The sequence below is a fragment of the Leptopilina heterotoma genome, unplaced genomic scaffold (genome assembly GCF_015476425.1).
Source record: "Leptopilina heterotoma isolate Lh14 unplaced genomic scaffold, ASM1547642v1 Lhet_24, whole genome shotgun sequence".
Classification (NCBI taxonomy): domain Eukaryota; kingdom Metazoa; phylum Arthropoda; class Insecta; order Hymenoptera; family Figitidae; genus Leptopilina; species Leptopilina heterotoma.
In genome coordinates, this window is record NW_025110956.1 from 3,298,175 (window position 1) to 3,313,643 (window position 15,469).

Sequence of the window (15,469 nt, forward strand, 5' to 3'; positions counted from 1 at the left end):
GGTCTATAACATAATATTAAAGATTTTAATAAAATATTTTAATCAAATATAAAAACGTCTATTTTACCAGTAAAATAACAGTTGTATTTTCCAATGAAAGAACATAGAAAATTTATATTAATAGAGTGCCTAAAAATAAAAAAAGATTTCATCCACTACATGTGAGAAAGAGAAATCATTAAATTCAATAAAACCTTAGCAAATATAAAGTACCAGGGAATTAAAACTGTCACTTTTTTTCTTTTCACGATTTCTAAATGTAAATAACTTTCTTTGAGAAAAATAGAAAATTATAATTCTTGGACAATATCACTAAATACAGACGCTGAAAAAATTGCCTTTGTTTCGAAGCTATACTTGAAAATTTACATGTATTAACCTGATAAAAATAGTAAAAAGTTTAAACTTAATTATTTCGAAAAGTAGCTTCGGGACCATCGTGATTTTTGTTCCAACGTGGGTATTTAGTGATCAATTATAGATATTGTCCAAAAATTGTAATTTTCCATTTTTCTCCAAAAAAGTTATTTACATTTAAAAATTGTGAAAAGAAGCAAAGTGACAATTTTAATTGCTTGTTTTTTTACATTTATGAAGAAAACTGAAAAAACTGATAAGAAAAACTAAAAATTAATCACAGGTACTTTATATTTGGTAAGGTTTTATTCAATTTAATGATTTCTCGTTTTCACATTTAGTGAATGAAATTTGCAAAATTAGGTTATTTGACAGGTGAACTTCAAAATTAATTTTTATTTAATATTTTTTATCATTAGTTGTTTCTATCAATTTATAATATTAAATGAAGTTAATCTTGATACATTCCAATAATTTTTTTACATTTCCATAGTAAATGATGTGTTTTCTTTAATATTTTCTAATAGATGAAAAGTGACAGTTTTTAGGACCTCATATACTTTAGATGCTTATTTTACAATTCATATTAAAAATGTTTAAAAAAATATTTTTGTTTAGTGATCCTAATACCTTTAAAATCATTCCTGCAAAATATTATTATGTGTTAAAATTAGTCGACGACGACTTTAGTTAAAATGTAATGGAATGACTCTTTACTGGTGGCAATTCTTTTACTGGTGCAATTACCCTAAATGTGAAAAAAATCACGAACAGAACAATTTATACAACTAAAAATTATTCATATGAATGCAGAACAGTTCACGAGTAATGTCGGCTTTTAATCTATTTCTATGCATTTGCAAAATCAAAGCAGATCGAGAAAACAGTCTTTCGACTGGGACAGATGTTGCCTGAATGCTTAAATAGTCCCTTGACATTCGCACTGCCTGAATTTTCAATTCAGATTTCGTCTTGTTGAGATGGAATATAATAATTTTTTTTGTAGATGTTTTTAAATTTTTTTGAACGTTTTTGCTTTTAAAGCTCGTCTCCACTCTGTTTTGTCAAATACCTCAAGCATATGTCTTGGATCGAGTAGAAGTATATTACAGTTAACCTCATCTTCTAATATTGTAAATCTAATGTTTATAAGAAATCCTGAACCGACAAATTTTCAACATGAGCTGTGTACTTAAAATGTTTATCTTCTGAACTGAATGGAATGCCATTTTGATCTATTAGCTCCTTGAATTCACCGAGGAATTTAGTGTTTTTAAATTAAAACTTGAAATGAAGTAATGTATCGTAAATTCTTAATAAAAATTATAAAGAAACTGATAAACACAATTTGAACATATTCAATCTGTTATATTCCATAAAAGCAGTTTGCTACGATGGAGGTCCAACTATCAATGGTAAATGAAATTTTTCATGAATTTGTTTGTAATTTCATTATGACGTTATTTTTCATGTAGTTGAAAGTCGAAGAAACGATTGAACGCAATGTACTTTTTTGGAGAATCTTTGCCTCTTTTTTCAAGTAAGAAAAAAATTCTTCTTTTTACATAGCAGCACAAACTTTGCATTTCGCAAATTTTTCTTTCATCCCTGAATATTCATATCTAAATATTGATCGCAAAATTAATTTTTTTCTATTTTTAGAACAATGCTCATAACCAGCAGTTATTCTTTCCATAGATTAATCATTAGAAAACGTTTTAAAAAAGAAAATAGACGTTAAAATATAATGTTAGGATTGTGTCACTTCTTCAATTAACCGAAAAATTGGCTTATACCAATAAAAACTCTATAAATTAAAAAAAAAATTGTGTTCAACGAAAAATTCGATATATTTTACGAGGTTTGGAAAAATTCTAACATAATGAAACAAAACGGAGTTCAGAATCCAATTTAGGGCACCAAAATAAATGAAAGTAGGGTATTCCAGTGAAAATTAAATGATTTTTTATTGTGGAACTGTATTATTCATAAGATATCCGTTATTTGTGCATTATATTTTAAAAGTACCATAGCAACAGTTGAAATAAATTCTAAACATTAAAAGTACATTATTACATATTTTATATAAACTTACAACTCCAAAACCATGCATTTGCATAATACTGTAAATTGACACACTGTACAAGATTATCCAATACAGGTGCGAATGTTTAATAATGAGTCCTGTACTCTCTGAGGACAACCATCAATCGTGTAACCCTCATTAATTAATATCAGCGAAAGCTCCAAGATATTAAATTCTGACATTTACTAACTACATCGTATTATTAGTATTAAATAACAGACAAAGAATGTTTATTAAAGTTTATGTATTAAAACTATTAATTGAAATCAATGTTCCTTTATTAGTCATTAATAACACAGGACCACAATATTTTCTTTTGAAAAATATACATTGATTGAACTATGTGCACTATATGTAATTTGGTGTAAAGAAGCCCGGTTTGTTTCTATTTTGAACACAAGGTTTAAAAAATTTAAATAAATAAAGTTTCTAATAGATTACAACATTGGTTCTCGAAGTTTTTATGCCATGTTGAGATTCTTATGGAAATATAAATACTTTAGTGAGTGAGAATATTGTCACATTATTGTTTTATTTAAAAATTTTATTGTCTTGCTTAAATGTAATAATAATTATAATAATAATAAAACCGCTGCCAAGTTAAGCTTATCGTTTTTGTGTTCACTTCATCAACATTTAGGATGCATATTCTGAAACATCTAGAACTGGTCTTACTTTGTACAAAAGTCAGAACACTGCTGTTTTAGCATGAAACAATGCCGTTTCAGCATTGTGAAACACATCAGTTTTGAAAGTACAGTAGGGGAGGGTGGGGCAAAGATAGTTAGGTAAGACCTTTTCAGATCTAGCGGCCAAACCTAAATATGCATCATCTTTTCTAAATACGAATAGTATCTTTAGAAAGCCTGGTTATTTGGCTATAATTTTGCTGTAGATGGCGATACCTGCGAGATACCATATTTAAACAGTTAAAAATTTAAAACATTTTTAAACACAAATAAGACTGAACTCTAAGAAAACGTTTTGTTTGAGTCAAACAAGTTATGTTTAAATCAAACTTATAGATTATCTCTGCAATACAGTCAAACATATTTCAGTTTAAATCAAATATATTTATTGGTTGATTAAATGTAAATATTATATTAAGCTTAAACATAAATTTTTGTTGATTTTAAATAAATTTACATACTTGCTTTTAAGTTAAAATTAAACATAAATTTTAAAAAACGAGTGAAATTATGATAATTGCAAACAATAATATCTACACTGTGGGTATTATTAATAGAAAGAACAAAAATACTGAGTAAAACTGAGATAAACATAAAAATGCATTAGTGTGCATATATTCATCTTTAGTGTGAAATAAGATAATAATCAATTATAATTTATAGGTTAAAATGTCTATTCTGTATACTTATTTTTAAATCTGTTAATGAATTGGTCCAATTTACAATTACATAAAATGGTTTTTACGAACTCGTCCATTTTCACTTATATTTGTTATGAATAAATAATTAATGATACTGTGCTTGAGAGGGTTTATAGAATTAAGATCTTGCAGTTGCACTCTTACCTAATTTGTCTTTTATGGATCATATTAGTGAAATTGTTAACAGCGCTACTAATACTTTGGAATGTAGACAATTCAAGAATAAATCAACCTTAATTGTACTCTTTCAAGCATTGATTCTAACTAAATTTTATTATTCTAATATTACATGGTTCTCTGGTTTTTAAAAATATATTGATGCAATTAATCAATGCAACAACCAGTTTTGAAAATTCTTAGCTTGGAGAGAAGATAAAGTTTATCCTCTTAGAGGATAATTGATTTAAAAATTTTGCAGAATAGGTTTAGAGTTTGGTCAGTAGAAGACACAAAAATTTTCGAATACTATATTTATATTTAAGCTTCTTAAAGGTCTGATTGACTGTCCGTTTATATTACAATTGCTTCATTTAAGCTTTTCTTCAAGCCATATTAAAGCTTTTTATGACTAAATATTTTCTTTCTATAGTACTTCCAAATCTGCAAAAAACGCCGTTTTTGATATTTCGACCCCCTTTTTAAGGGGTCTGAATAATTTGAAATTTTTTTTGCAATTTGCTTGTTTATTGACATCCAAACATTCAATAAACGCTAGAATTTTGAAATAAACACAACATCATTGTTTTTTTGATACCCAGTGTAATAAGTTATTGAATCATAGCAAATCTGCATATTGCGTTATAATAAAAAAATGTCAAAAGTGAAGTTACCTTTTGTATAATGTAATAATTTAAATTACCCAAAAAAATCTTGGACATGAATCTCTAAACCCAACTCTTCTAATAGTGAAAGAATCCGTTTATTATTAAACACTTTAAAAAGAAATAAAACGGCATAAAATTCACCAAAATAAAGATGAGCATATTCAATGACGCGAAATCAAAACAGTAATAACCTAACAAGATAGTTGGCTTTATCAAGAAACTTGTAGTAACTTTATTAAATTTGTTTAAATTGTATGTAATTCTTTTTAACAATTTGTCACTAGTTATCGAAACCAAATAAAAAGTAAATTCAACAGAAGTCATTTTAACTATCTCAAAAAGTAAATTCAACTTCATAATTTTAATTCACATTATTAAAAATTTAGTTACTACAAGAACAAATATTTTAATTAACGAAAAACTGTTAATTTAGTTTTTAGTCAAAAATTTAAGTCGACTTAAGTGGTTTTTCGAGCGAATTGCTCATATAATATACCATTGAAGGTTCTATGGAACATCTGACATGACGTTGTTATGACCTTAATTATGCTTACATGAAGAAGGAGCAGGGTTCAATGTTTAGAATTAATCTTACGAAATTGTACCCTACATCTTATGTTTAGCCAAATAAATTATATTGCAATAAGTACTAATGGATTAGGTACGCCCACAAGTTCAAAAATGTTTTAAGACTACAGACAGTAACGTTAATTGTTATTAATATATCAATTACTATTATTACAAATTACTAACTAATAAATGCTGAAAAAGATATCGCATTTGCAAAAATTAATCGAACATGTTACATAAAGTTATATAACAGTTTTATTTTCGTTTTTCCTCACTCTCCTTAACTAAGGTACAAAAATATTATATTTTTAACTGCTTACCTTCTTTGTTGGCGTTGCTTTTTATTTCTGTAGCCTTTGGTGGTGATGAAGGCTTTGGTATTTCTGAAAGAATTATTGAACATTATTTTTCTTAACTTGCATTCTACAAGGAGCATTAAGTACACTCAAATGTTTTGGTTCCAATTTGTCGGCCTTTTAAAAAGTCGTGACACATCTATCGAAATGGTTTGGGGTCGCGACATATAAGTTTGTTCACAAGTCTCGAACTAACAACATTTTGATAGAAGTGTCACGACTTTTTAAAACGCCGTCAGATCGGAGAGAAAGCATTAATGCATTTGAGTGTAGGTATCTAGTCATGATTTAAATAAAACTGATATACGTAATAGATAAGTACCATATAGTCTAATCGAACCCTCTGTCTCTCCAAGGGAATTTTTGCTAATACATCGATAATTTCCAAAGTCTCCATTTTGCAAATTTCTTATAGTAAGTTTCATAGAAGTTTTATAACTGCTTTCTTCTATGTCCGTTGTATATTTTTCATTAGATAACACCATGGTGTAATTATATATCCAATAACTAATTGCTCTAGGATAGGCTTCAGTATTACAGTCAATAGTAACGTTTGTTCCAGCCGGAGCTCCAACTAACTGATTAGGCACCCAAATCATCGGCGAAACTATAACATTAAAAAATGTTTAAAAACGTAAATTGTGCGTAATATTTTTTATCGGAAGATATACACATAGCATGTGAAACAATAAATACACTGGAACCTCCGAAGAGCGAAGATCGGTTTCTTAAAAATCAAAATGTCGCATCCAACATGGCGGACTGTTTTATTGAACATTATTTTTATTTTATTAAATTCATTCAATTTTATTATCCTAATTGTTTAATTATTAATTTAACTCCTTACAGTTTTATAGTTTAATAATTTTCTATTAAGAATTAATTTTATTTTTTTATTTTTATTATTTAATTTAATTTCATTATCCTAATAAAATAATTTTTAATTTTCTGTTTCGCGATAAAAACATTCTTGTTGTTGAATAAAAACTAACAATCCAATGAGTTAGCAATGAGTTGTATATATTGTTTCGATGACTTTCTGTACAAAAAAAATTGTAATAACACTGCAAAATAGGAGAGACTGGGGCCAAAGGTTAAATTGTGAAAACAGTTAAAATTCATTATCTTTCGAACGGAAATAGTTAGAGCTTTGCAATTTTAACTATATAGAAGGGTGTTATCACCCTAAATAAATATCCGGAGTTATGTGACATTCTGTTAATTTTTGTGGTGTCCATATTTAAATTTTTTAACCCTACACGGAGAAAACTGGAGTATTCAACTAACTATCTGGAGGGACAAACATACTATATTTGAGGTTAAGTTTTTCGTAACAATCTCGGAGGGATAAATAGACACTCCGATGATTAACTTGACTCACTCGGAGGGAAAAGTTAACTATCCAGAGAATCAGGCATAATACTCAAGACCTAACCCTCTAAGTTTGACTATCCAGTTTTCTCAGTGTACTTTTGAAAATTTTTACGTAAAAGAAAATATCAACTTTTAAGTATATTTTTTGCATTTATTCTCACCGCGATTTTTTCACTTCATTATTTGGGTCCCCTGAAGAGATACCTAAAGGTATTTGCTAAATATCTTTATTCAGATTTATTATATTTTTTGTTAAAGCCAAAAACGCACCCTGGGGCGAAAAGTTAAATGTATTTTTACATGTTGTTAAAAATTATTTTTTTATTTTTCGTTTTTTTGGGTTTATTTGTTTAAAAATAATTTATTTGACATTAGCAAATACTCTGTCAAAAAACAAGACCTTTTACGTGAAATAAACCAAATTTGTTTGTTGTTGAAATTTTATTTTTCTAATTTTATAACTGTTCTAAAGCTTTTGTTAAATAAACACAGACCTTTTATTAACTAAGTTACTTGTTTACGTATACTTTAACTTATCTACTACTTAACACCCATCAGAAAATAGTTTTAGTAGGCTAAAAATAGAATTTAACATTTTGCCCCAGCCATTTAACTTTTCGCCCCATGTATTTTATGCGAAAATATCAGAAACTTTTTTATTGAAAGTTGTAGGGGACAAGTTGCCCTACAATATTGATATATAAATATTTGCATCTAAGCGGATTATATTGTCTAAAAAAATCATTTATGCAAAATTTAACTTTTCGCCCCAGTCTCCCCTACTTTAATTCCTAAAAAATCATTTTAGTAGCAATTTGCATTACGTTTCTTCATATACTTTAAATAAATATACAAAAATTAAATTTTTCAACCTAAATAATCGATTTTGTTATTCGATGTCAGATTTCCAAAATTCAAAATGGCGGATCCAATATGGAGGAAAAATTTTAAAAATTGATTGTATTTGCTTAAAATTTAAAAATACACAAGAATATTCCCTTGGCAAGGTTCGTCTGTGTAAAGCGTTGAAGTTCAGTTTAGATGAGACAAAGACTCGAGTCATTGGCACTGATTAAGGAGTATTATTGAGTGTGTGTCGCGTTAGATACTTCGGAATTAGGCTGCACTCATCTCCTGAAAGTGGACATTATAAAGAAACATGGATCAGAACCGGTTTTTACGAAATCTTACGCGACAAAAGCGGAAAAACACGAACTAATAAGGGAAAAAGTGTGAGAATGGAAAGCAAATAAAACAGCCACGGAAACGTACGCTCCATATGCTAGTCCATGTGTTTTGGTAGGGAAGGCCGATGGAACATTGATATTAGTAGTCGACTGTCGATGGTTAAACAAAAACAGTTTGTCCCTCCCTAAAGTAGATGATAATATGCAAGTGTTATAGTGATCACGGATTTTTGCGGTAGTTGATTTGGCTTTAAGTTATATGCAAATTTCGTTAACTGAAAACGCGAAAGAGAAAACAGCATTCATCACACAAGATGAAACGGGGCAATTTGAAAGAGCCATAATTGGGTTGATGAATGCTCCGTTTTATTTTTCTAATTTAATGAGAATGGTATTGATTAGTTATTTGTTTACACCCAAACGTAGGAGGAATTATTAGAAAAGAAGATTATTAATTATTATTGAGAAGATTTTAATTCTTTTGAAAGATGCCAGTTTAACTTTGAACTTAACAAATGCAAATTTATTCTTGACAGAGTGAGTATTTAGGGTACAATTATGGTAAATATGGAATTGATCCGGGAGAATAAAAATCAGCACAATAGATGAGTTTCTGACAAGGAGATCTGTACATGAAGCACTCAACTTCCATGGTCTAGCAAGCTTCTTCCGACATTGTATTCCTGAATTGTAGGTTTATGTTGGGGGTGTGAATACTGAATCCTGTATCACAATTGGTGTAGATGTGTGAGTGGTCTAGAAGTTTTGACTTGAGTTTTTCAAAATGTGCTCTATATAATACGCGTTCTTTATTCCTTTTTGATAGTTGTGAAGTTCTTCGTTAATGTGGGGTAAGGTAATTTGCCAAGGGGAAATAAGAATAGGTCTGTAGTGATTTATTTTTGGTAACGTTGAGTTTATTGAAGCTAAGTCTTGTGTGATTCTGTGGTAAAATGGGTATTTTCCTTTAAATTTAATTTAATAATTAATTAAATTTATAATAGTCATCAGACTGACGATTCTGAACTAAAGTCGAGACAGCTACTCCCAACTGATAATACAGTGGAAAATCTGTATGAGTGGACGTCATGACACCTATCATAGTGGATGACATTCGCAAAAGGATCCGTCTCTGCAATAAAAAATCAGCTCCTGGCATCTAAGAAATCACACCTAAGAAAGGTGTAGCTGAGATCTAGGAAAAACTCTTTAATCTCTTACTCTATGTTGGATACTTCACAAAAAGCTGGAAAATAAATAAAACAACCTTAATCCCGAAGACCGGGTATGTTAATGGTGTCATGAATTGACGACCGATTACCATCTCTTCAATGGTGGCGAGGGTCTTCATGGGATTAATAGATAATAAAACTAGTAAAATAACGAAGCTTTCTTGTAGGCAGAAGGGTTTTACTAGTGAAAATGGCTGTACCGACAATATAAATATATTAAATAAGGCGTTAACATCTGCTAAAAATATAGGAGGAATTTCCCTTGTATTGGATATTAGAAAAGCATAGACACAGTCAGCCACTGCGCTATTAGAAAAAGCCTTATAAAAGCATGATCCAATTTCTCCAACTATATTTAATTGTGTAATGGACCCGATAATTTCTATTGTTGAGAATTTGGGTGGTGGTGGAACAAAGAGAGTGCAAATACTTGCCTTCGCGGACGATCTTGTCGTCCAGGCCGCAGATAAACATCAAGCCATCGCATTGCTTAAAATTATTAAAGAAAAGCATAAAAAGGTTAGAGTGAGTATCTCTGTTGGAAAGTGATGTTGCTTTCGAATCAGAGACCTCCCTCTCTAGCCAATTCAAAAGATACGCGATACGCTGACCCTCACTTTCTATACAGCTTAATTATTGGGAAAACAACCTTAACTAAGTTGGGGCAATTGGATCGCATAATAAAGTAAGTGTTAAACACATTTTACACTTACATCACTCAACAACCGATGGTTTGCTCTACTGGAGGAAGAGAGATGGAGAAATAGGATTGCTGCCCAGAGTTTTCAACAAACTCTGGGCCAAACTTAAAAATTTAGCCAAACTTAAAAATTGGCATGAAATGCGAACATCTAAAGATTTAACATCTAGGGAAGTAGCAACCTCCGATAATTACATTAAAAATATAGTAGTTGGCTCCAGAAGAACATTGCCTCATTTCACCGTTCGTGTCTTGAAGGAGTATCTTTAATAGCATTAATGTAGCCCTTGATATTGGTAATGCAAAAGTAATCAATCTTCTCGAGTTAATGGTTTTTCCCACAATGTTTTTTTTAAACTTTAGGTATTTATTCTGTTCCTATTATTGGAACGAGTTAACATTATGCATCAGGAAATGCAGATTATAAGAAAAACCCATTTTTTATTCGGAATGACTATCTGAATCGCAACGTGAAAACAATCTCTGTAAATTTGTTTAGTATTTCAAATAATAACAATTATTGTAATGTTCTTTGATTAGAAAGAGTGTGAAAAGGGTTAAATTTTTCTTATACATACAATATATTTCTAAAGTACATACTTATGTTATTTGCTTTGGATAAAGGTGAAAAGAGAATTGCCACTCCCATATCTAAGTCTTCAAAGTTCACCCTCGTTGAGAAACATTTTATTGCTAGGTCGGTTTATATAGTATGTATACATATTATACCTATGTATACTAACAATTATTAGTTATATATTAGCTACTTTGATGATTCGGGTTTTTTCACTAAATGCATCGACTTATTACGATATAAACAATATCAAATTTTATGAATAAGTGTTCTTCATTTCAGTCTCAAAATTATGAGTTCAATATATTTTGAAATTTATCCTAATCCTATCATTTAAAATATTTCTTTAATATGCTTTATTACTTCAGAATTGGTTTAAAACTAAACTTGAAAATATGTCTTCCTAAAACTGTATAATGTAAGAAGAAGTTAAATTCTATTTTGTTATATTTAATATTTGGTTTACTGTTTATCTGAAAAGTGTTAAACATTGCATTTAAGTGACGAACCACATAGTAAAACAATATTTAATTTGTTTTTGATTAACTTTAATTCCAGGAAATTTTACTTACTCTGAAGTAAGAATACAATCTTAAATGTCACTTTTCACAATTTTATAACAATCTGTTTCGTTTGAAATTTTTATCTTTAGTCGAAACAAAGTATATCGTATAGCAGTGAAAGGTTTTCTTACATATGTTGTTGATAAATACCCATGGGAAATACAGTGAGCCGCACAAGCAGCCATACGGTCATTTTCTCCTTTTATGCGTTCCATTCGTTTGTGTCATTTTATATTCTTGAGTTTACTTTATCATATGTGTGTTAGAAGGAAGATGGAAATATGTTGTGGTAGTAAAATATTGAAGTAGCTTTTTTAAAATTCAAATTAAAAAAAATATAAACTTAAATTGATAATTAACTCAGCTAAAGTTTTTACATTACTGGTTGAAAAAATAAAATTAATAAATAAAATAAATTAATAAATTGTCCGTACAAAAGTATACGGACAATTCCACATTAGATTTATATTCGAATTTCAAATTCTGTCTAAAATGTTTTTTATTTTTTGTTAAAAAAAGGATATATATATCTTATTTTTTGTAACCAAACTTTTGTTTTATGAATTGTCAAAAATTGTTTTTTTTAAATTAAACCTAGTTTTAAATACACAAAACTCTGAAATTATTAATCAAAATGTTACATATGAATTTCGGATCAAATGTCATGATATGTGTATGGATTCCCCTTTTCAGGAATACGATATCTTGAATACGTATTATCTGATTTCATAAAGAATAATAGAATTATTAATTAATTAATTTATTATTAAATGTCAAAACAGGAAAACTAATTTGGAAATTCGACATTTTGTATTTTCAAAATTCGTAATCAGCGGCCTCGAAAATATTTAAATACCCAATTATAAAGGGATGATTAAAAATTGTAGGCTGTAGACATTTTTGAAAAGTAAATTGTACAAAATTCCCACTGTGAGGCGTGGCGCAGTGTGGGCAAAAGCACTTTTCTTGGACAAAATTCTGCCGACAGCTCATATGTTGACCGATTTTGGGCTACTTTTTTTTTAAATACTCATGAAGATTTCTGCTATAAGGCCTAACTGACAAAAAATATTATTTCGTGAAAACTAACTTAAAAATTACTATTAACTTTCAAAAAATTCATTTTCAAAAATTAATATTGAGATTCAGGCAAATTATAATATTAATTGTAATCAATTAATTCATTATTTTTTTATTTTTCATAGTTTTAATTTATTTTCAATTCTTATATTTATCATTTCTAGACAAAAAAAACTCTCTAAAAAGTTAAAAGAGTTGATAGAACCAATAAGCAAAACTGTCCTAACATCTAATTTAAAATGAACTAGTACTGCTGTTAAAAAAATAAAATTGTTTTTCTTAAAATCTGATTTTACAACGATTTTTCAGACATTTCCCGCCTTATTAAATCCACTTAGTTATAATTTAGTGAGTTATAATTTATTATAAAGATTATTATTAAATTTATTAATAGACACAAAAATAAAGTCTTCAAGTTTATTTGAAGAAAATTGACCAAACGTTTGTTATGAAAATCAAAAACTTAGTGTCGATAGGAAACAAATATATGGAGCATATGTTTCCTTAGAGGATACTGTGAAGAAAACTTATTCAATTCCAGTAGTAATGGAATCAATTTATACTTACATGAATGGCTTGAAAAAGAGGAAAAATAGATATAAAATGTTGTACAAGCCGATTTGTGGAAAAATATATAAAGATTTAGGTATTACCCCTATATTTATATTTTGACGAATTTGAAACTCGAAACCCTTTAGGAAGCCACGCTGCGGAAAAGAAACTGGGTGGTGTTTGTTTTCACTTGCCTCTTTACCTCCTCATATGAGTGCAAAGTTAAAAAATGTGTTTGTTTCAACAATTTTTAAGGGAAAATAATTTAAACAATTTGAAATAGAACAATTATTTCGAAAAACATTAGAGGATCTCAAACCTTTATCTACCAAAATAGTGTATTTTCAATTAATTGAATAAATTTGACATTACACAGAATATATCAGAAGATTTAATGCATGATGGTCCAGAAGGACTATTTAATTATACAATGTTAAAAATCTTAGACAGTTTAATTAAAGACATATAAATAAATTTAGATACTATAAATAAAGAGATTGAAACCTTTCGATTAGAGAAATTAAATAAACCGCGATTTCTATTTTTTCTTCAAGGAAGAAAAGGGAAAAGAAATTGGAAAATTAAACAGTTTGTATCAGAAAACTTTTGCTTAACTTGGTATTTAGAACTGATGATAGGGGATCTCATTCCGGACAATAACTTCAAATGTACAAGATGGTGTACACGACATAGGTTTTTAGATGAAAATCATGGACTCACAGTGTTCAAAAATTCTAAAACAATTTGTAAGGAAGTTCAAGAAAATGTTAAGTGTTAAATATTCATTGTTCAATTTATGTTGTCAACTTTACCCTACCGTTTCCTTCTGTTTTTGTGTTTTATGCACGATTTATTTATATTTTAATTGTATAAATTGTACGTAAGATCTTTATTCTACTAAGTATTGGACCGAATGGTTTGAAATAAAGAATTATTATTCCAGACAATAATTGTTACTGAAAGTTGTACCTTTGTTTGAAATATATTGTTAATATTCTGCTATCTCTAGTGGTTGATAGAGGACAAATTCAAAATCTAAAAATACTGATAATTAAGCATAACAATCAATACCTAAAATTTTTTGGAAAATTGAGACCAAAAATGCATACATGTCTTCATTATCCAAGACCACAATTTTGTGGTTTTTTTTATGGTTTTCACCATGAACATCAAATTTGCGCCAATTTTCATTATCATTTTCGTAATCAGCGCATCAAAATACGTTGGTATACCATTTTTCATTGAAATCGGAGGTCCCCCTTATTCGGAAGTAATCCACTTTATTTATGTAAAATTAGATATTGACAGTGATTCATTTTGGAAAAATTTATTAAAGGGGGGTTTACGAATTGTGACGTAACTTAGAGGGAGGGGGGTTCCTTCAGATGTTACGTAGTCTGACAAAGGGGGGAGGGGGTAAAAAATGGGCTAAAAACCCGTGAAGAAATTACCCTACTGGGGCCATAGTAAGGAATGAAACGCCGCGCCTGATCAGGCCCAGATCGGGGCGACAAGAAAATGTGGATTTCCAGATCAGGACCACATCGGGCACGGCGTTTCATTCCCTAATAGGTCGGTCCTATCCGGCCCTGATCAGTGCCCCAACGAAATTTCTACACGGGAACGTGTGACGTAATTTATGGACGAAGCCCTATATATTAGATCCGCTATTTTTAATTTAATAAGCCTGACTTCAATTGACAATCTGAAAGACCAGATGCAATGAATTCTTGTTAATCTCTTTTTAGTTGGTGGTTCAAAAGCGAATAATAAAATTCCCGTTGTTTTAAAAACTCCTAGAAAATTTTGCTATTCTTTTAATTAGGTTGTTTCACTACATCGAGATATTTCGAGTTCGAGTATGACGTCACCCCAGCAGCACGTAATGTTGGGAACATTCCAGCAGTATTCCAGTAACATCAACAACATTGAGGCAATATTGGTAATGTTAAGGCACTGTTCTCAATATTGCTGTAATATTACGTGCTACTGGGGCAGATAGCTGGAGGGAAAGCAAGCAGACAACACAATGCAATTCTTATGGGAGAAAAAAATGTTGGAACTTTTTTTCAATGTTTTGCAAATTTAATGGATTTTAAACTCTTTTTTGTTTACATATATGGAATTGAAACGAATTCTATAAAATAGTTTTAGTGGAATTAACAATTTTTACTTCACAGGAACTTTAAAATATGTTAAAATGTATGTTTCTGAGGTTAAGAACGTTTGTTTACAACTATTTTATACATAGAGATAATAGTTGTAAACAAACGTTCTTACCTCAAAAACATACATTTTAGCATATTTTGAAGTTCCTGTGAAGTAAAAATTGTTAATTCTACTAAAAATATTTTATAGAATTCATTTCAATTCCTTATATGTAAACAAAAAAGAGATTAAAATCCATTAAATCTGCAAAACATTGAAAAAAAGTTCCAAAAATTTTTTCTCCTATAAGAATTGCATTGTGTCGTCTGCTTGCTTTCCCTCCAGCTATCTAACGTCACACTTGAAATCGACTCTGACGTCACAAGTGAAATAGCCTAATTTTGGCTTAAATATTGAAATAATTTAAATATTATTAGCCAGCACTAAAGCAAAATTATTGTTGTTGATAAGTATTT

At 29.3% G+C, this 15,469-nt stretch overlaps 1 protein-coding gene across 8 annotated transcripts in view; it reads right to left on the bottom strand.

Moving 5' to 3' along the window:
* Positions 1–15,469, bottom strand: part of LOC122502831 (lachesin-like) — a 351,041-nt gene that overhangs the window by 23,301 nt on the left and 312,271 nt on the right. For all 8 annotated transcript variants that reach the window (XM_043613114.1, XM_043613113.1, XM_043613112.1 and 5 more), the window contains 2 exons: positions 5,906–6,190; positions 5,548–5,610 (listed from right to left, as the gene is read on the bottom strand). In XM_043613114.1, coding sequence (XP_043469049.1) covers positions 5,548–5,610; positions 5,906–6,190 — 348 coding nt within the window. The remainder of the gene's footprint in view (positions 1–5,547; positions 5,611–5,905; positions 6,191–15,469) is intronic.